Consider the following 23,443-nt stretch of genomic DNA (forward strand, 5'->3'; position numbering starts at 1 on the left):
TACAATCTCATTATGTCTAGAGGTTAAAGTAAAGGCTGCGGCCAGTACTTACCTTACACCCCTGCACTTTCCTCCTCTGCCCGAAACTCCTATCTGTGCGACATTAAAGCGGTTGTGAAAGCAGAAGGTTTTTTACCTTACTGCATTTTCTCATTAATGCGAAAACCTTCTGTATTCAGTTCTATCCCCAAACTCCCCTAAATACTTACCTCCTTAACCTGATCTTGATCCAGCAATGTTCACCAGACCAGAGGCTCACTCTGCTCTCTCTCTCCTCTGGACATGGAGGCAGCAGAAGGAGCCATTGGCTCTTTCTGCTGTCAATCACAGCCCCAGAGGAAAGAGGGGAGGGGCTTAGCTGTGTGTGTCTATGGACACGCAGAGCTCAACACAGAATTGAGCCTGCACGAGTGGCTCCATTGCAAGCGGCTTGTTATGGGGGCACTCAGAAAGGGGGAGAATTTAGGAATCAAGTTGGGTTGAGCGCTGTTCAGCCATTTAGAGGAAGCTTTGTATTTTCTGAATGAATACAAGGCTTCCTCTGGTTGGCTGAGGTGGAGGGGCAGGGGAATAACATAATTATCTCCACTTCCGCCAATCAGAGGAAGCCTTGTACTCATTCAGAAAATACAAAGCATCCTTGAAATTGGCAGTGCTCAGCCTGACTTGATTTGATTCTGGGAGTGGGCCGGAAAGTCTCCGTCTCGCTACCCTAACACAACGCTGTATATTGTACATAGCTGATGCTACATACAGTTTATACAGCGCTGACCACAAGAACGCCGTTAGTGAAGGAAATAGTTATATTGGACCAGCTTGGTCCAAAGTAACTATTTAAAATTCAATTAAATCTGGAGTTAGGTTTTAAGGGATCATTAATGACAATACAGTACGCTTAATAGCATAATGCATATTATGTTAAGCAGCCCAATCATTTTGCATGATCATTCATTGCACAAAAAAAAAATTAGTTTGCAGTTTGCTTTGTGATGTTGTAGATCTGCTTTGGGGTTCAGCTAACTTTGAATTGCAATGTGCATCATGACGAACTTTATAATGTGTGTTATGGTGTAAATTATTGATCGACCAATATCGTTTTTTTACCGCCGATACCGATATTTTGGTCATCGGATATCGGTATTGGCCGATATTGGCCAATATTTTCGGACATTAAATTTTTTTTTTTTTTTAATGTCTACAGGTACTGTGGAGGAGAGATCTGAAGGTCTAAAAGACCCCAAACCCCTCCTCTGCACTTAAAAGCATTCAAAACGCCAAGTTTGGCTGTTTTGAATGCTGTAAGTTTTTTTAATTTGGCGCCGCCAGTACCCGGAAGTAATGTCATGTCATTACATCAATTCCGGGTACTCGGCGGCGTCGAATTCAAAGAAATGGAGACCTGGTCAGACGGCGGCGGTGCAGATGGAGACCCGGTCAGACGGCGGCGGTGAAGGTAGGATGCTCGGGTCTCCCGGTGGGACAGGAGACCCGGGCGAGCCACGGAAGGCAGCGGGAGGGGGGGACATCCCCTCCTGCTCCTTGGAATGAAAGCCGAGTGACTTCTCAGCCGCATCGGTTGTCATTACAAGACAGCCGACCGTCGGCTATGGACACCGGTACCGGAGTGTTGCCTCTAGCTGCAGGCATCACCCTGTTACAAGCACTTTCCCGAAATATCTGCAATGTCGATAACCTCAGGGGCCAATTCCGATATATCGGGCAAAGTGCATATCGGCCCTCGATATATCTTGCAATATGTGTCCTTGCTGGGCAGACGTTCCCTCACTTCCTGGGCTAGTGAGAGGAAGGCAGGAAGTGTGAAAAAAACTCTCCCCCTGGGATGACCCAGACTAGCGGAGGATTTGACCCTATGCTATTCACAATGCGGCCTATAAAAAAAAACTAATTACAGCAGCATTTCTGACAATGTGGCCCAACTCTGAAATATGCCTTTAATATCAAAAGATGTGAGTAGCTGCATACGGCAAAGCAGGGACAAGTAGCCGGGCACTTTTAATACATTTTGTTTTATACAAAGCGTTATTACATTTCAAACAGTCAGATTATATTACTTGCAGCAATAAAAGTGAGAGAGCACCGCAGTCATTTTCCTATTTTGTTTGTTATAAAAAGCTTTTCAGGTTCCATGAACCAAACATTATTCCTTTTCTTTAAGAGCTTGATGGCTGCAGGCATGTGGACTTGTGATCCAATTTTGAAAGTGTTGATACATAGGCAATTTACTGCTTCAGGTAGCTATAAAAGTACGCTTGAGTCCAAGAACTTTACCCTTGCCTGTAAACATTGTGCAGCCAGCAGAACCACCAATATTTCACAGCCCTGGAGAAAAATATCTATTGCGATTTGCTTACTTACCCAAAAAATATAATATGTTTACAAGTCTAAAAATCAAAGTCACCTCTCAGATCACAGCTACAATGAAATTTTACTTTGTTCTCACTTGTATTTTTCGATTTTATTCTGGGGGCTAATAATTTGGCAATCCGGATTTTCTTTTTTATATTAATCTATCTTGTTTGGCCATCTCTGCACCTTTGTGGATAAATCCAGCACAGATATTATAACAGTGGAGTCACAAGATTCTCTGTGCCTTAGGCAAACAAGCTGAGGTGGATCAGGGCCTACACATAAGGGTGTAATCATTCATACAGCATTGTATATGTAGGCCTACATGTATACAGTGTAGCGCCCTCCTAGAGTAGAGTAGGCTGCTAGGTAAATTTAGTTAGCTCCACTGTATTCAAAGGAGCAAGGGGTTGCTCAGTGTTTCACAGGCTGCTGCTCTGTTGCTTCTCTCTGTCTTCTAAAGGATTCTAGAGCCATATTTGGAGAAAGAGCAGGGCATGTAGCCTGAATATTTATGGAACTCTAGCCAATCCCTGGGGATGTGTGTCCAAAAGGTGGTGAGAGCTCATAAATAGCCTGAGGCCTGAGCAGCAGCAGAGTTCCTGAGTCCAGTTACCCTGAGGCAGATTTCTAGAAGAATCCATTGGGAAGACACCAAGGTCCCAGCTAGGTTTAGCTGGGGGATCTATTCAAAAGATTGAGTCTAGGGATCAAGTTGGGTCTGGAGAAGCTCACTGCAGAGAGCCAGGAGGAAGTTTGTGGGAAGGAGTCCAGCTGTCCTATGGTGGTGTGAGTCTACATCTTCTTTACTAGGAAGAGCCTGGTGGATATTGGCAACCAGTGGCTAAGTGAGTAAACAACCCCATTGCTGAGGAGTTAGTGACTGTGTATAGCTTTTAGACTCTGGAAGGAGTATTAGTCACTGTCAGCATAGAGATCCTGTGGGACTTTCATTTTTGTACTGGGCAGCCAGAAAGTCAAGGAGTCCTTAAGTTATTCAGTTCTACAGTTTTCTCAGGTAGCTTACGCTCCCTCTCCCTATTCCAGTTCAACCTTTTGTAATGTTTTTCTTTCTATATGAAAATTCAATAAACATTTTTGAAACATAAATATGCATACCATATATGCACATATGTACACAAGGCTGTCATTAAAGAAGACTAAAAAACATCCCCAGTGAACTATATTGCAAATTTTACTGTGGATGCATGTATATTTGTGCACATGTGCAGAAACTTTAAGTAGAACTATAGGCAAAACTTTTTTTCATTTTAGATAGAGTAAGGGAGGGTTGGAATCTGTGTTGGCTTATTCTTTTACCATCTGTGCCCCATGGGGGAGATTTGCCCTTACTTCCTGTCCCATTGCCAAAATCGGAAGTGAGAGGAAATCCCTACAAATTAAAGGGATCCCTTGGGGACCTCCAGGCCATAAGAACTGTACCCATTGGAAGATGTCCTCTAGTTTTCTTGGGGCAATCCACAATTTGGGATTTTCTTTTACTTCTACTTTCAATGCTAATAGTAACCAGGACAAATAGAGAGGGTGAATCTCCCTAATGGGGCCACAGACAGCAATAAAAACTGACAGGTGTTCTAATCCCTCTCTACTCTATTCAAAACTAAAGAAAAAGTTTTGTCTTTAGTTATACTTTAAAGAGGAATTCTGATTCCCCTATGTGTGTGTTTTACCCTTTACTTCTGTCACTCCTGGTGTCCTCATAAACATACTTACCTGCTTAGCGAATCCAGTGCTGTCCTGCTATGACTCTTGGCTCCATTGGTGCTGCCATCTTCTTTTGGACATCGTTGGAAGCCCGGCTGTCTCTTCTGGAATAAGTCAGCTGCCTCCCTAAAGATGTATGCCAGTTATGCCCTGCTCTAGTGCCATGTCCATCCTTCTTCAACCGCTGTAAGGAACCTGAAGCCTCCTGGGATATTTGACGTACAAAACCCATAGGAAGAGGGGTGTAGCAGGACATAAATAAAAAATAAAATAAAAAAATAGCTAGCTTTATATATTGTGGAGGGAAGGCTACAACCATGCAAAATCATGGAAACAAGTGAAGGTTTGCGTTAAGAGCTAGCTGGCATATGAGATTCCATATGTTGGTGCTGGTAAATAAAGATTCCATCGATAAATATACATACATACAATATCATTTTTTACATGTTGATGTTGACAACAGGGTTTTTTGATACATTACTGAAATTGGCGCATTTTATTGGTTGGCGAGCCAGTCAATAAAAATGTTGAGGCACATTTTGGAAGGTGAACCCTAACAGAATGGAAGCACACAAAAGTAGCAATATTTGGATGCTCAACATGCACACAAAACAAGGCCTGCACTGTATGCACTGACCATCAGTGACTATTATTCTGGATAAGTTTAGGGATTGTGATCGCTATGTATGCAGACACATACAATTCAAGTGTACCATAGTGATTTATCCCTGATGTTGTTTATTTACTTTAGTAAATCAGGCCCGCATGATCGGTTGTTATACACACCATTTTTACAGAGTAACCTTGTACTGTCATTTGTAAGAAAAGTAAAGCCTCGGCTAATGATTTCAAAAATAAATTGCCAAGCAAAATTATTCAGTATACATTGTAAAATTCTGAGCCCCCTCTCTTCCGGCTCCAATTTCAAAGCTCTCTATATATAACCTGACCTACATTCATATCAGGTGTCCACAGGCAGATCAAGGTTTTCCTGCCCCTCATCTTCAATGATGAAAGAAGAAACCCATGAAGGCCCAAGATAGATGTCATCACTAAACATGCACCGGCCTATTAAATGCATCTGCTTCCATATAATAAGGTGTGACTGCAAATTAGGCATGGCTTAGGGTTTTGGGCTTCGTTGTTTAGCCACGGATTATGTAAGCAGTTTAAATTGCCTATCGTATAATCTCAGAGTTTCATGATAATAATACTCTTCCATGTTATATATAATGCTGAAAATCTGCCAAAGACAGGTCTTATGAAAACTATATAAATTAAAAAAAAAAAAGCCAAGACCAGCTACATTCCTCTGTATCCCTACAGGGGATTCTTGTTAGCCGTCTGCTATTGTATCCTATCAAAAGACAGGGGAAGAAATGTAGCAGGAGATACTGAATGGAGGTTAGACAATTAATTTTCTTCTGGGTACTGCTAGCAAGCCTTGCTTCAGCAATTCATTCTCATTAAGCCAGCTGCGAGATGACAGTCCAAGATGAATTGGAAAAAAATGTTTTAGTATTGTAAAAGGTAAAATAAAAGACGTAACTCGAAAAAAAAATAAAAAAATAAAAATAAAAAAGGAAAAAGATACAAGAAGTGAACATAATAAAAGAAAGGTTTTTTTTTTGTTCAGTTTTGGGCTATTTTATTAGAACAGAACTTAAATTTGACATTTCAGCTTTTTAAAAAAGCACCTCTAGGTGATCCAGGAAGCCATGTGCTTGCCCTCAGAAGTCAGGGAGGGATTCTGCCAATACTGGCGCAAATTGAATCATGCTTTATGAGGGTTTTTGCTTTCCTAAGGGTTCTGTGGTGAGAAGCTCTTTTATTTTTTTACAGTTTATTTTTTCAGTGTCCTAAAGGTCCCGTTGGCTGAAATTGTAAAATCTTCACACTTTAGTTCGATTAGAGTCTCTACCAATATGATGGGAGCTCCAACATCCCTAACAGATTCAGAATTGACTTCATATTATAGAGAATATTGGCACTTTTCCACTGCAAGTACTGGCTCGGCAATACTCGGCCGTGCTTGGCCCTGCTTGGCCCGGTTTGCTTTTCCACTGCTGATACCACATGGTACGGTGTTGGAACGATTTGGTACGGTACGGTACGGTATGGTTTGCTTTTCCACTAAAGTAGTACTAAAGTTAAGTGGGTGGGATAACAACGATTCTCTGACCAATCAGTGGCTAGTAGTGACTGCATGCAAAGGATTGTGGGATATGGTACCGGGTATGGTACCTCTTGGAACCACAATCGAAGTGGTACTGTTTTTGAGAGCCGTACCGTTCGGTTCCATGCAGTGGAAAAGCGCCGTACCGTACTGAACCGTTCCTACACCATACCATGCAGTACCAGCAGTGGAAAAACCACAAAAGCGAGCCGAACCGTTCGGTTCCATGCAGTGGAAAAGCACCATATGTCAAAAGTGGTGACACCCCCAGAGAGTAGGGACATTTAAAAAGTGGGTGGGCTGTGCAGTGACTATGCACACACCGGTCATCAAGCATACTATGGCATCAACCAAATGTATATCTCTAAACACAAGAGGTCTAAATCTCTCGGAAAAAGAGATCACTTGGTCTTGAGGAAATTTTGGAGACTGTAGACCCATGTTACATAGTTGCATAATAACCTTGCAAAACTTCAGGAGACACATTTTAAAAAGTGAACCCTCCTAAATTTTCTAGTTTTATCCTACAACTTACCACACTCTCCAGGCTCCAAATCAAAATCAAAAAGGGTCTCCATTCCTATCTCTAGATCCCTGCCTTCGTCTTTCTGAGACCAAATGACCAGATAATCAAGGCATATTTAACTTACTAAAGGAGTATCAGTGGACAACCAGTAATGCTAGTGAATGTACGATATACCTGCCAAATTTTGGTTAGATTGGATTCTTGGAGGTTTGCCTAGAAGATCTAAGGCTGGCCTTGCAGGGTTAGTACCTTTAGAACGTTTTTTGTTTAACCGGTGGGCTTTTTTTTCATTTTCCCTTTCCCCCTACTTACATCCTCAAAGTAGCACCTGCTTACTAATACCTGAAATGTTTAAAAAAAACTCTACAGACTTATAAATAAGTCAATGTACGGCTCACCTAACACACAGACACTAGAGACTGAATCCATTTTTCTCTCAAGGTCAACAATCCTACTAACACATTGACTATTTCCTAGTACACCAATCTCTTTTTAAATAAAAATAAACCATTTTTTATATTTGAATAGCACAATTCCCATGTTCAAAAACAGAGATTTCATTTTTATTATCACTGTAGGGGATACCGGAGAAAATGTGACTACATTATTCTAATAGAGTAATTTTATGCTGGCCAGTGAACCTGGGTTCTTTTCAAACATCCAGACATGTTCAGGAGAGATATTATGAGGGCTAAAGGAAAAGTAATGTCTCCACTTTCATATCTTGTTAATAGATAGCAGAACTAATATATGATGAGTACTGACACACTGTGTAGGTGCTCTTCTATCTCCTCACAGTTGTTGGCAGGTTATTACAGTTAATGGTGGTTTTGCTACTTTATGAAATGAAACCTTGTACTGGGCCCTTGTCAGTATGATTTAGGCAACATGCTGGGACTGATCTTGTGACAGTGGAAGTTGCTGATCCCATTGAAATTCCCTGGCATATGCAAGCTATTTATGGTTACATTGGGTTATGCTCAAGCAACTTACAGCATAATCATACACCAAGCAAATCCAGAGTTGCCCTTCTGTGATCATCTACTCCCAGGCCACATGCTGAGTCCTGTTCCTTTCTTACATCAGCAGGAACCAGATCTTTTTTTTGGGATCTAGCAGTGGGTCCTTGATAACAAGACAACCGGTTTGCCCTCCTTCAGCCACTGTCTGTAGACTAATGCCTCCTAGGATAACTGACATAGATATCCCAGATGTTTACTGGAGCAAGATTTGAGTTATTCTCTGCTAGACAAAAATCGGGGCATCGAGCACGCCAGAGCAAGTTTAAAATAAAACTTTTAAAAGGGTGTTTGGTGCCTCAGGCCAAAGGTATGGGACTTTATGGGCTAAGTCAGGTAATAGTATGACAAAAATAAGTAAAATATCACAATTTATTCAAAAGAAACAGAAAACAAAATTCATGAATGAACATGAGATAATTTGAGTGCCTATGGGTTATAGACCCATGTGTACAGTGGTATAAGGTAGAAAAAGTGACAGTGTGAATGGTTACATAGTTACATAGTTACATAGTTACATAGTTAGTAAGGTTGAAAAAAGACATCAGTCCATCCAGTTCAACCTATGCATCCAGTTCAACCTATGAATGCGTGTGTGTGTTTGCTTTTAATCATACATTGTATACCCCTGTATGTTGTGGTCTTTAAGGTGTCCATCTACTAGTTTTTTGAAACTATCGATGCTCCCTGCTGATACGACTGCTTGTGGAAGAGAATTGTGGAATGGTGACATGGATATAAATCTCTATCTGTTCTGGCTCATGTAAGAGACTCTGGAACGTGTTGAGAGAGAGTATATCTCGATTTCCAGCGCGTTTCGGCATTTTATAATACGTTGCCTTTATCAAGGAAAAGAGTGGGCCACCATATCTGCAAGATATATAGTGGGTACATGTCAATTTTACCAGCTGATGTACAGGGAGTGCAGAATTATTAGGCAAATTAGTATTTTTGAGGATTAATTTTATTATTGAACAACAACCATGTTCTCAATGAACCCAAAAAACTCATTAATATCAAAGCTGACTATTTTTGAAAGTAGTTTTTAGTTTGTTTTTAGTTTTAGCTATTTTAGGGGGATATCTGTGTGTGCAGGTGACTATTACTGTGCATAATTATTAGGCAACTTAACAAAAATCAAATATACAGTATACCCATTTCAATTATTTATTTTTACCAGTGAAACCAATATAACATCTCAACATTCACAAATATACATTTCTGACATACAAAAACAAAACAAAAACAAATCAGTGACCAATATAGCCACCTTTCTTTGCAAGGACACTCAAAAGCCTGCCATCCATGGATTCTGTCAGTGTTTTGATCTGTTCACCATCAACATTGCGTGCAGCAGCAACCACAGCCTCCCAGACACTGTTCAGAGAGGTGTACTGTTTTCCCTCCTTGTAAATCTCACATTTGATGATGGACCACAGGTTCTCAATGGGGTTCAGATCAGGTGAACAAGGAGGCCACGTCATTAGCTTTTCTTCTTTTATACCCTTTCTTGCCAGCCACGCTGTGGAGTACTTGGACGCGTGTTATGGAGCATTGTCCTGCATGAAAATCATGTTTTTCTTGAAGGATGCAGACTTCTTCCTGTACCACTGCTTGAAGAAGGTGTCTTCCAGAAACTGGCAGTAGGACTGGGAGTTGAGCTTGACTTCATCCTCAACCCGAAAAGGCCCCACAAGCTCATCTTTGATGATACCAGCCCAAACCAGTACTCCACCTCCACCTTGCTGGCGTCTGAGTCGGACTGGAGCTCTCTGCCCTTTACCAATCCAGCCACGGGCCCATCCATCTGGCCCATCAAGACTCACTCTCATTTCATCAGTCCATAAAACCTTTGAAAAATCAGTCTTGAGATATTTCTTGGCCCAGTCTTGACGTTTCAGCTTGTGTGTCTTGTTCAGTGGTGGTCGTCTTTCAGCCTTTCTTACCTTGGCCATGTCTCTGAGTATTGCACACCTTGTGCTTTTGGGCACTCCAGTGATGTTGCAGCTCTGAAATATGGCCAAACTGGTGGCAAGTGGCATCTTGGCAGCTGCACGCTTGACTTTTCTCAGTTCATGGGCTGTTATTTTGCGCCTTGGTTTTTCCACACGCTTCTTGCGACCCTGTTGACTATTTTGAATGAAATGCTTGATTGTTCGATGATCACGCTTCAGAAGCTTTGCAATTTTAAGAGTGCTGCATCCCTCTGCAAGATATCTCACTATTTTTGACTTTTCTGAGCCTGTCAAGTCCTTCTTTTGACCCATTTTGCCCAAGGAAAGGAAGTTGCCTAATAATTATGCACACCTGATATAGGGTGTTGATGTCATTAGACCACACCCCTTCTCATTACAGAGATGCACATCACCTAATATGCTTAATTGGTAGTAGGCTTTCGAGCCTATACAGCTTGGAGTAAGACAACATGCATAAAGAGGATGATGTGGTCAAAATACTCATTTGCCTAATAATTCTGCACCCCCTGTATATATACTTCAATTGTAGCATGAAGAAGTAAAATTATACACATACTTGTGACATTAAACGTCAGATCCCGGACCTTTGCATCTGCTTTCCCAAATTAACTAACACAGGATTTTGAGGGAATCGCTGCCTCTATGATATGAGAAGGATTGGGTGAATTATGGAGGATAATGATGGTGAGGAAGAGATTTAATTTGTCACTGACTTACAGAGGGATGTAGGCGCTCTGGCTTGTGTGGAAAGGAATCCCTTCTCGTGTCCTGAAATGTTGGGATAGGGTGGGTGTTCAGATTTATTGACAACATTTCAAGGATGCTTTAATGAATCTTTATGTGGACTGTATAACTTACAGGTTTAAGGTGTTGCAAGTTTTCACCAATAGAGGGAGCCCCGGTCTTGTATTCCAGGTGGTTTCCCTGGTAAAATAGTGTACCAGTGAGCCTAAAGTAGAGGCATTTGACACTTGAAAGAGTCATCCGACAATGCAAAAATATAGTCATTGTCGGATGGTAACTTACTGTTCAGGTGAGAGAGAAAGGGGCTGGATATCCGGGAGAAGCGAGTCTTGGGCATCCGTCACGTTCCCTCTGCGGGAGGGAAGTGGCGCCCTGTTGAAAATCCCCGGCTTTATATACCCGCTCGCGCATGCGCATTGGCGCATCGGAGCGTCACGAAAACTAAAAAACTTTTAACATCGCACATGGGGAGAGGGTTTAAAAAGATCCAAACTGCTTTTTTGGAGTCCACTTTAAGCTGACAACATATTTAAAAAGAAGGGAGCTCACTGGGCCATCATAAAAATCACATCTTCAGTATAAGACCCATCACGGATGGACATTACAGAAAACATATTATCATATGCCATATTATATGCAATATCATACAGCATGGGAAGGCTTATATTTAAATATACACTGCTCAAAAAAATTGAAGGAACACTTTGAAAAGACATCAGATCTCAATGGAAAAAAATATCATGCTGGATATCTATACTGATATGGACTAGTGTAACATTCTCCATGGCTTCTCCAGGCCCTTTCACGCCTGTCACGTGTGCTTAGGGTGAACTTGATCTCATCTGTTAAAAGCACAGGGTGCCAGTGGGTGGACCTGCCAATTCTGGTGTTCAATGGCAAATGTCAATCGATGTGAATCGAGCTCCACGGTGCCGGGCAGTGAGGATATGGCCCACTAGAGGACGTCGGGCTCTCAGGTCACCCTCATAATGTCTGTTTCTGATTGTTTGGTCATAGACATTCACACCAGTGGCCTGCTGGAGGTCATTTTCTAGGGGTCTGGCAGTGCTCATCCTGTTCTTCCTTGCACAATGGAGCAGATACCGGTCCTGCCGATGGGTTAGGGACCTTCTACGGCCCTGTCCAGCTCTCCTAGAGTAACTGCTTGTCTCCTGGAATCTCCTCCATGCTCTTGAGACTGTGCTGGGAGACACAGCAAACCTTCTGGCAATGGCACATATTGATGTGCCGTCCTGGAGGAGTTGGACTGCCTGTGCAAACTCTATAGGGTTCAGGTATCGTCTCATGCTACCAGTAGTAACACTGACCCTAGCTAAATGCAAAACTAGAGAAAAACTATGTGTAGGGTAATAAAACATCAGTGGCCTCCACCTGTAAAAAACATTCCTGTTTTGGAGTCCTCTCATTGTTGCCCCTCTAGTGCACCTGTTGGTTATTTCAATAACACCAAAGCAGCTGAAACTTATTAACAACCCCCTCTGCTACTTAACTGACCAGATCAATATCCCTGGAGTTTACTTGACTTGATGATATACTCTGATTAAAAAGAGTTATTTTCATTTTTTTGAGCAGTGTATATTATATACAGTATGTTGCCGCGCTAACATAGTGAAAATAAATTGCTAAAAACAAAAGTCCATATCAAAATAAAATCTGGCAAATCTAGCGTATTTGAAATAGTCCAAATCCAATATGTGTCTTGAAGAAAACACCACTGATATTGTGCGGAGTCATGCTATTCCATAATTGTAGTCACCAGTAGGGATGATCGAACTTCAAAAGTTCGGTTCGACCAGAACACTCGAACTTCCCAAAAGTTCGGCCCGGATTTCAGAAACCCATTGAAATCAATAAGACCCGAACTTCGGTAATACAAAAATACCATTTTGAAGCCCTAAAACCCAATAAATACCCCTAAAAAGTGCCTAGGGTTCTGGGTCATGCCCCAGGGAATATTAATCACACAAAAAAAGTTCTTAAAAATTGTCATTTTTGATAGAGAGCCAATTATTGAAAAAATTACTGAAAAAAAAAAAGAGATTTCTTTGGATTTAGTGTCTGGGGGGGGGGGGGGTCTAAAAAGTGTACCTGTGAAGTTTCAGCTCTGTAGCATGTCCAGAACCAGAAAAAAAGCTTGTTTGTATTAGAATTGCAATAGAACAGGATAGTGGCTCCACTATTTTCACACCTTGCCGGTTTAGTAGCAGGCGTCTTTTTGGGCATTTTTTGGGGGTTTTTGGAGGCAGGCATAACATCAGAACTTCTGTGTAGGGGTATATATACACACACACATGTATGTATATATATACACATACACATATATAGGTGTGAAAGTAGCAGAACACTATGCTTGCGCTAATGAAATAATTAACACCTATATGGCTTCTCTGCTATAACACCTATATATGTGTATGTGTATAAATACATATAAGTGTGTGTATATATACCCCTATACAGAATTTCAGATGTTTTGTCTGCCTCCAAAGACCCCCAAAAAATGCCCAAAAAAAAGCCTGCTGCAAAAACACACATGGGCGTTTTTGTAGCTGGCGTTTTTTTTGGGCATTTTTTGGGCGTCTTTGGAGGCAGGCATAACATCTGTACTTCTGTGTAGGGGTATATACACACACACACACACATGTATGTATATATACACATACACATAGGTACATATATAGGTGTGAAAGTAGCAGAAACCTATGCTTGCGCTAATGAAATAATTAACACCCATATGGCTTCTCTGCTATAACACCTGTGTATGTGTATGTGTATCAACACAAGCAAGTTGAACGCATCATTAAAAAACACTGGAGTGTCCTCAAACAAGATAAAGTTTTGGGACCCCACCTTCCGGAGAAACCTGGTTTCATATACAGGCGAGCACCTGTGTTGAAAGATAGGTTAGTACCGGGAGTGGTAGATCCCCCTAAGCGTATGAAAAATACTGTTTTCCAGTTTCTATCCGGATTTTTTGCATGTGGGAAATGCGGTGTCTGTCGACAAACGAGGAAAAACATAAAGAAAAGAAAATTGTTTAAATCTAACAGCACAGGCAACGAATACCATATTAAAGATTTAATTACATGTACCACCACTGGGGTGGTCTACATGATGGAGTGTGGCTGTGGACTCCAATATGTGGGTCGCACATCACGACCCCTGAACGTAAGAATAGGAGAACACATCAAAAATATAAAAAAGGGTGAGGTGTCACACAGCGTCTCCAAGCACTTTAGAGAAGTCCATGATAGAAACCCTCATTCTCTAAAGTTTTGGGGAATTGAACATGTCCAGCCACATTGGAGGGGGGGAAACTACATTCGACAATTAAGCAGAAGAGAGTCCTTCTGGGTGTATGAGACGAAAGTATTGGCACCCAGGGGGTTAAATAAGGATTTTGACCTCAACTGCTTCATTAGTGATAGATAGCCCCCCCCTCCCTGAAATATCTGTAGATTCACTCAATATTCATCATTTTAATATATAGACATTTGTCATAGTTTTTATACAGATTTTTAATTTTATATATTTTTATATACATATATATATTTTTTTTTTTTTATATTTTTGTGTCATTTTATAGAATTAGCAATATATTAGAGGTATTCCACTTTTAACAATAATATATTTTGTGAGTTTTTAACATTATGGCAATAATTTGATTTAATGCGATTTTATGATGCGATTTTATGTAATAAAGATGTTTTTATGCGATGATTTTAGGAGAAACACCCGGGGGATGGCGGCGCAGTCACGCGGTCTCTGGTAGTGATTTAGTAGATCTATATATGTTTCAAATTGCCCCCTCGATATAATAGCTAGTGACACCGAAGATCACAGGAAGTGTATCTTTTGGTTCCGGTGTCCTGTGCATAGCTCAGAGTGAGGAGGACATGTGACCACTGGCCAATCCACCGTTAGCAGCATTGGTAAATAGGCGAGGCTGGACACGCAAACTTCACCCCTACCGAAGAAGCCAAACGGAGCCCACGCTCCAGGCGTAACGCGTATAGGGAGGCGGAGCCTGCGTGCCTGACGCCGATCGCTCGGGGGCTACTCTCTAACACTGAATGCCATAACAGCAGGCACGGCTGAGTGCCCAACAAATGTGAGTTACCCCTTTATGCTCAATAAAAGCTCATTATTTACATTCAGAGAGCACTAGATCTTTGCTTTATCTTTATTTTATGTCCTGGCGACCCCCGGAGGTGAAGGCTGGAGAGGTTACCTGTGATAGTCTGTTTATCCCCTGATATGCTCATGCTGGCCCGTTTGGGTCTGGTATCAAGGTGAGAGGCCAATCTTACTGGTGGAGGGAGTTCACACACTGGTGGTTCCTGCTTGATTCACAAGGGATTGAGGCTGTCCTGTCATAACCTGGATATACTAATCATTACTTTGGAGCACTTTATATGAACATTTATGTTTCATCAGAGCACATATGATGGACACCATATTTTGTTGATAACACTTGTTGATTCATGTAATCACTAATTATTTTTGTGCCCTTCTGGCGCAGCACGTTTTTTGATTTTTCTCTGCTATAACACCTATATATGTGTATGTGTATAAATACATATGTGTGTGTGTATATATACCCCTATACAGAAGTTCAGATGTTATGCCTGCCTCCACAGACCCCCAAAAAATGCCCAAATAAAACGCCTGCAACAACACACCTGGGCTTTTGTTTTGGCGCAGGCGTTTTTTTGGGCATTTTTTGGGGGTCTTTGGAGGCAGGCATAACATCTGTACTTCTGTGTAGGGGTATATATACACACACACACATGTATGTATATATACACATATATAGGTGTGAAAGTAGCAGAAACCTATGCTTGCGCTAATGAAATAATTAACAGGCATATGTCTCCGCTCCTATAACACCTATATGTGTGTATGTGTATAAATACATATAAGTGTGTGTGTATATATACCCCTATACAGAATTTCAGATGTTTTGCCTGCCTCCAAAGACCCCCCAAAATTGCCCAAAAAAACGCCTGCGCCAAAAAAAAACGCCCAGGTGTGTTGTTGCAGGCGTTTTGTTTGGGCATTTTTTGGGGGGTCTTTGGAGGCAGGCATAACATCTGAACTTCTGTATAGGGGTATATATACACGCACACTTATATGTATTTATACACATACACATATATAGGTGTTATAGCAGAGAAGCCATATGGGTGTTAATTATTTCATTAGCGCAAGCATAGGTTTCTGCTACTTTCACACCTATATATGTGTATGTGTATATATACATACATGTGTGTGTATATATATACCCCTACACAGAAGTACAGATGTTATGCCTGCCTCCAAAGACGCCCAAAAAATGCCCAAAAAAACGCCAGCTACAAAAATGCCCAGGTGTGTTTTTGCAGCAGCCGTTTTTTTTTTGGGCATTTTTTGGGGGTCTTTGGAGGCAGGCAAGACATCTAAAATTCTGTATAGGGGTGTATATATATATATACACACACACTTATATGTATTTATACACATACACAGGTGTTATAGCAGAGAAGCCATATGGGTGTTAATTATTTCATTAGCGCAAGCATAGGTTTCTGCTACTTTCACACATATATATGTGTATGTGTATATATACATACATGTGTGTGTGTGTATATACCGCTACACAGAAGTACAGATGTTATGCCTGCCTCCAAAGACGCCCAAAAAATGCCCAAAAAAACGCCAGCTACAAAAACGCCCAGGTGTGTTTTTGCAGCAGGCGTTTTTTTTGGGCATTCTTTGGGGGCCTTTGGAGGCAGGCAAAACATCTGAAATTCTGTATAGGGGTATATATACACACACACTTATATGTATTTATACACATACACATATATAGGTGTTATAGCAGAGAAGCCATATGGGTGTTAATTATTTCATTAGCGCAAGCATAGGTTTCTGCTACTTTCACACCTATATATGTGTATGTGTATATATACATACATGTGTGTGTGTATATATATACCCCTACACAGAAGTTCAGATGTCATGCCTGACTCCAAACATGTCCTCAAAAAAGCCCTATAAACGCCTGCAACAAAAAGCAGGGTGACAGGGGCGAAGCCACTATCCGGTTCTATAAGTGTTCTAAGAGAAACGATCTTTTCTCTATAGCGGTCACCCTGAAATGGAAGGGTTTTGTCACCCTGCCATGGCAGTCAGAGTCAGTTAACCCTACACTACACTACGGTCCCCTTACACTTAACACTTTCCCTACAGAAACTAGATTATTAAATCTAACTATAGTGGAAAATAGTACCCTAACTACACTAGATATCCCTTTCCTCACACTAATAATTGCTAAATGGCACTTTGAGAGCAGAAGTAACAGAATTGCTTCCACTCTCTTCCACAGCCCTGTATTAAAATGGTAGAGATTTGGCGGGGCTATCTTATATACTGGGGGGCGTATTCACTAATGATTGGCCTCTGGACCCCCTAGTCACTCCAATCACATTCCTAGCATTCTCCTGCCCCCTAAATTGGCTTTTACTGATGGTTCTGGTCCAATCACAGGCTTTTAAAGCCCAGTTCCTGTACCATTGCATTTTGGTCGGTTCTGGTTGCCGAATTCCGAACTTTTTCAGCAAAAAGTTCGGAATTCGGCCGAACTTTGAACAGTCAATGTTCGGGTCGAACCGATGTTTGACCCGAACCATTCGATCATCCCTAGTCACCAGGTGAGCCATCACCACGTGAAAGAAATACCAGACTGAAATGACCCCACAACAGAGTCTAATTCCCCTGTTATAAGCACTTCCACCGGGAACATTCAGTTCACACCCATTGGTTCCAATATGTCAGGCTGGCTTTCCCTGCAAGATTAGTAGAGACAATGGTGACCATATATATATATTTAAAATCGAATATCCACATATAATCAATGCAAAGAAAGCCACATAGTGTAAATCAGCTAAAAACTTTAATGTAAACACATGACACACATTCTACTCAGATGATAAAAAATGGGTAGGCGCATAAAAAGTCCCAATTTCAAGCTGTACAGCATAGGTTCCAACTCCAAAGAAGCATGACAGTTTTATGTGCATAGGCTCGTCCCAACGCGTTTCATCCCATAGGACATCATCTGGGGAATCCACGCCTCGTTGATCCCCCACGCTTATTTTTAATGTATTCCACAAGGGCCCTGTTAGCCGTCAGCTCCTGCATTATAAATAAGTGAGGGGGAATGCGTGGAGTGGATGCCCCAGATGATGTCTTATGGGATGAAACACGTTGGGCCCAGCCTACTCACGCGGCACTGCTACACTTCTTTGGAGATGAAACCTTTCCTGTACATCTTGAAATTTTGGCTTTTTATGCACTTACCTGTTTTTTTTATCCTGAGAATAGAATCTATCATTTGTTTGCATTAAAGTTTTTAGCCGATTTACACTATGTGGCTTTCCTTGCTTTGATTCTATGTGGATATTCAATTATATATATGGTCATCATTGTCTCTTGGAGAGAAAACCTGCCTGACATTGGAACCAATGGGTTTGAACTGAATGCTCCCAATGGAAGTGTTTATAACAGGCAAATCAGACTCTGTAGTGGGGTCATTTCAGTATGGCAAGAGTGAATTTCTTACAATGGTGATGGAGATGGTGATGGCTGAATGATGATGGCTCACATTTATGGAATGTAGTCACCACGACCTCCACACAATATCAGTGGTGTTTTCCTCAAGACACATATTGAATATAGGACTATTTCATATACGTTATTTACCTTTGCCAGATTTCCTTTTGATATGGACTTTTGTTTTTAGAAATTTATTTTTACTATGTTAGCTGGGCATTATATATGATATACATGTTTATTTAGTCTGTCTAAGGCATCTTGCACATGATACTCCTGTTTGAGCATCTACTTTTTCATCACTTTTTTTTTAATGTATTTTCTCGTATTTTCGCACATATGCGTTCGCGCAATTCCGCTGAAACATATTCTCAGGTTCTTGTTTTGTGCATTATGTAAATGGCCATATGAGCACATTTGTGTGCATTTGCACGCGCACGAGGCATACATTAGTGCCCAAAAATGCAGATTTTCTATTTTGTTCTTACTGAATGCACGGCGCTCGTTTACGCACCTGTGTGCATAGGCACATTACAATGAATAGGCTGTATTTTAGCTAAAAAAAAATCTGTACTGAGCTTTTTTAAGTTGCAGTGTGCAAGAGGCCTTACTATTGGTTGCCAGCAGCTGAGTTTATTATCGCTAGTTACATCAGTGCGTTTTCTATTTTTGTTTGGTATAAGAAAACAAAAACAGATTCAGAAGGCAGAAACATTGAGTCAAAATGCTAAAAACTAATTTCTTGCTACTTCCCATATTGGACATTATGTTGTAAAGAATCTCGGAATCAGGTTAAATGGAGTTTTCTTATGTGTGCTTATAGGATGTAAGTTTATTGGTACCTTTTATTCTGATCAGAAGTCTGCTTTAATAGAATGCCCTTGTTATGATTCTTTATTTATATAACATTTTGTCCTTTCAAGCCAGGAATCAAGCCTACCTGTTTTCACAGTCTGCCAGCCTAATGAGAAAGGGCTCCGGGCTTGTAAATTGTAATAGAGAATGGGGCTGTGATTGTCAGCTCCAGGACTCCAGGACAGCGTGGCTGTAGTCTCGGTTATTTCCTCCACGATCACCACCCCTGGGGGACCAGGTGGACCTGAAAAACAAACATCACGTTGAGTGATCAAGTGTAACAGTGCAAAGAAACATAGGTAATGTTTGCTTCCATGCGGATGCGAAAACATTGTAGAACCACATGCCTAGCACTCCGCTCTTCCAACCATATGTATTGCTTCATTTGTCAGGCACTGGACCATTGTGTTTATTTTGGCCCTATATGGCAAAAATACAATACTTTATTTTAGTACTTTATTTTTGGAGTGTATTACCTACTGATGCACTTTATTATTACTATATTTTTGGACTATGTTGTAATTATGATCTTTGTTTGCAATATATTTGTGCAGTAGAATTCATTTTACTGCATAGATATATCCTATTATCTGCCATGTAGCTATCATTAGCTTAGTATTGTTTGGGGTATGACATGTTATCAGCTGTGTTATTCTATATTTTACTTGTCAACACTTTGATTATTTTTCAAGATACAAAAAGAAGAACTAGAAAGGGAAACATAAATCAAGGCATAAATACTGATACATATCAGTTGATAATCACACACACATATACCTCTCAACCTTCAGAGATGAAAGAGGGACACCATAAGGTGACATACAGAATTTCTGCATCTCCGACACATGTCCCTGAATTGCAGATGGCCCTAAATGTGAGTACTGCTCGGTACAGCGAGTATTATAGCCTGTCATACATTGTGCCAGGCTACTGGCACAGGGACTGAACACTATGCCTGTTCTTTAGGGGCACCTAAAAACTCCAGAGTTGTTGCTGACAAGCCAAATCTCCCTGCCTTAAACAAAAATATTTAGGCAAAGGACACACACACCACCTGTCATGCAGACCATAAAAAATTAATATTCCAGAAAATGATTGGTTAAACCCACAACTTGTTAGGAGTGTGAGACGCTCTCCTATGTAGCCCACTGCTCAGCCACTGTTTACCCCCAAGGCTCCCTCCATCTGCACAAGTCTGCAACATTTTGGTTGCCTGTTCCTCCAACCCAGCCTTGATTGGCTGGCGAGGCTGTGGAGTCATCGTTGCTTGGTAGTTGTCCAATGCTGCCTGATCCTTTCTGCAGCCTTTATTGGCAGGGGGCAATGGGAGTCTCTATTTGTACATCACAAGCCCAGGGCTCTGGTCTTGTGATAGCATTCTTTTTCCTGGCTCTGTATCCCTGTCTTTTTCTGGACTCTCCTGTTGCTGACCCCTTGACTGGATAACTGATTATTCTCTAATTACTTGCAGCCCTGATTATTGCGTATTATTGCCTGCCCTGACACTTACTTGGAGTACAAATTACTCTTCAAATGCCCCCTGCCCTGACCCTTACTTGGATTACAGATTACTCTATGATTGCCTCCTACCTTGAACCTTGCTTAGATCACTGATTACTCTGTGATTGCCCCCTGCCCTGATCCTTGCTTGGATCACTGATTACTCTATGATTGTCCCCTGCCTTGACCCTTGTTTGGATTATAGATAACTCTTCAATTGTCGTCTTCCATGACCCTTACTTGGATTACAGATTAATCTTGATTTGCCGCCTGCCCAGACTCATGTTAAATATTGGATTCTGCCTCTGCCCATTCCAAGTCAGCCGAGGTCAAACTGGCATCCAGCCAATCACCAGCCCTGGTCACTCCGACCCTTAAATCTTTCTGCATCTTTAAGTCATCTGACATATTGAATTAATCTCTTTATCTGGGTTGCTGGGGAGCATCCCAGTTCTGTGAATAGAGCTCTGTGCCCTAAATTCTGGGGACATTCCAAATACCGGTAGGCATACTAGCCTTAAGGGAAAGGTGACTGCTATAGGGTAAACTGCACATTGGTCTGACTATTTTCACAAAACAGGGCACAAACCTGTAGACTTTACACAAGTATATTTACCTTTCCTTTATATTAGCTTTTTTTTTTTTTCAAATTTACAGATCCAGTTCTTTAGAACAGCCTTTCTCACACTTTTTTTGCATAGGAGAACCCTTGAACCAATTTTAAATTTTCAGGGAAACCTTAACAACCTCTGAAGAAACCCTGGTTGAGAAAGGCTGTTTTAGAGGTTAGAAATAAAGGGTTATTTAGTATAACAATTTAGGAAGTTAAATTAAGCATTTTTTTTCTTATAGTGGGCTATACATTCTACAAAGTGAGAGACAACTAAGCTGTATAGAGAAAGTTGATTCCAAAAGGGGTGTGCTTTTCAAATCAAGGACAGCTGGGAGCTAACACTTATACATTATCTTTTACAAGCCCTCCCTAGCTCACAGGCCACAGATGCAAAGGGCAGGTTTTGTTAAAGTTAATTGACTCTATATATATGTTTTTTTTTTTTTTTTTAGTTGAACCTGTCACAAAAATCAAACTGCCTGTCACAAAAATCAAACTGCCAATAAAACATGCCCCACAAAGAAGATGTCTGCACCACTGAAGGCCACTGTAATAAAGAGAAGTTGCATAATGAAGTCTCTTCAGTAACTAACACTTCCAGGAGTGTCAGATTCTTGGTCCCTTTTGGTCCCTTGCTGCACTCAGTAGTTCCTCCCACTGACCCATACATCACTACTCTGTCTTGTGTCACTTTAAAAGCAAAGAAAAAAAAAGGAAAATGTATTAGGGGAACATTCAACTGTGTTATTGCATAGTTGTTTGTATGTCGCTAGCATGGTACTGCATCTGACACCACAACCTGGAATGAATATATATACTGGTAAATGATTGTAAAAAGCATCTGGTTATTGATTGTAAAAAATTTACAAGACTTCTTTATATTGTGGGCAGTATTTTTCCTATGAACAATAAATGCCTGCATTAATAGCATGTGTACCATGCGTAATGCTCTAGCAAGATATACAGTATATATCATGGGTGTCCAACCTTCTGGCATCTCGGGGCCACATTGAGTGTGAGAAATTTTCTCGGGCCGCATATAAAGTATAAACTATAGTTAAGGCATATACTATAGTTAAGGTATATAAGTAATAAAATGCCGCCGCACCCTTCCCGCGCCGCCACAACCCCCCCCCCCCCCGCACTAATTTAACACAAGTAGAGGATAATCAAATGAAATAGAATCATTACAGAGTTTTACTTCTTCTGAGAGATATTAAAGGAACACTCTAACCACCATGGCCACTTCAGTGATTTGAAGTGATCATGGTGGTAGGAGTCAGAAACACTGCACATGCTGGGATATTTACAGTTATGTGCTGGGGGCTAGTTGCACCCTTTGCACATAAGACTTAGGCAGCCAGAAAATGTCATGTCCTTATTCATACATGTATGAACAAGGACATGACATATTATGACCAAACACAACTAGTTATTAAAAAACATACTGCAACAATTTACACAAGCTAATGAACATACCTTTTCTACTTATTTTGCAGACTGCTGGCAGTTACTGCTGGCTGGTACTGCTGATGCGGTTACTGCTAGCAGTTACTGCTGGCGGTTACTGCTGGTGGGTAATGCTGGCGGTTACTGCTGGCGGGTAATGCTGGTGGGTACTGCTGGTGGGTACTGCTCGTGGGTAGTGCTCGAGGGTAGTGCTGCTGGTTGTTGCTGGCAGGTACTTCTGGCGCTTACTGATGGTGGTTACTGCTGGTGGCTAATGCTGGCAGGTAATACTGGTGGGTAGTGTTGGTGGGTACTGCTGGTGGGTACTGCTGACGAGTAGTGTTGGTGGGTAATGCTGGCAGTTACTGCTGGTGGGTACTGCTGGCGGGTACTTCTGGCAGTTACTGCTGGTTGTTACTGCTGGGGGGTATTGCTGGCTGTTACTGCTGGCGGGTATTGCTGGCTGTTACTGCTGCCAGGTATTGCTGGCTGTTAGTGCTGGCGGGTACTGGTGGCAGTTACTGCTGGTGGTTACTGCTGGTGGGTAATGCTGGCGGTTACTGCTGATGGGTACTACTGGCAGTTACTGCTGGTGTGTAATGCTGGTGGGTAATGCTGGTGGTTACTGCTGGCGGGTATTGCTGGCTGTTACTGCTGGCGGGTATTGCTGGCTGTTACTGCTGGCGGGTATTGCTGACTGTTACTGATGCCGGGTATTGCTGGCTGTTACTGCTGCTGGGTATAGCTGGCTATTACTGCTGCTGGGTATTGCTGGCTGTTACTGCTGCCGGGTACTGTTGGTGGGTTCCTGACCCACCATTCCTGGGCATGATCAGCATGAAACAGGAGCCGCGCTCAAGGAAGTAGAGCCTCCTGTCACAG

General features: G+C 41.5%; 1 protein-coding gene across 3 annotated transcripts in view; it reads right to left on the reverse strand.

The window, feature by feature from the left end:
* Nucleotides 1–23,443, reverse strand: part of CNTN5 (contactin 5) — a 2,223,160-nt gene that overhangs the window by 130,093 nt on the left and 2,069,624 nt on the right. For all 3 annotated transcript variants that reach the window (XM_082244684.1, XM_082244682.1, XM_082244683.1), the window contains one exon: nucleotides 19,085–19,243. In XM_082244684.1, the coding sequence (XP_082100810.1) occupies nucleotides 19,085–19,243 (159 nt within the window). The remainder of the gene's footprint in view (nucleotides 1–19,084; nucleotides 19,244–23,443) is intronic.

Source organism: Pelophylax lessonae (assembly GCF_965119305.1).
Source record: "Pelophylax lessonae genome assembly, chromosome: 2".
NCBI classification, from domain to species: Eukaryota; Metazoa; Chordata; class Amphibia; order Anura; family Ranidae; genus Pelophylax; species Pelophylax lessonae.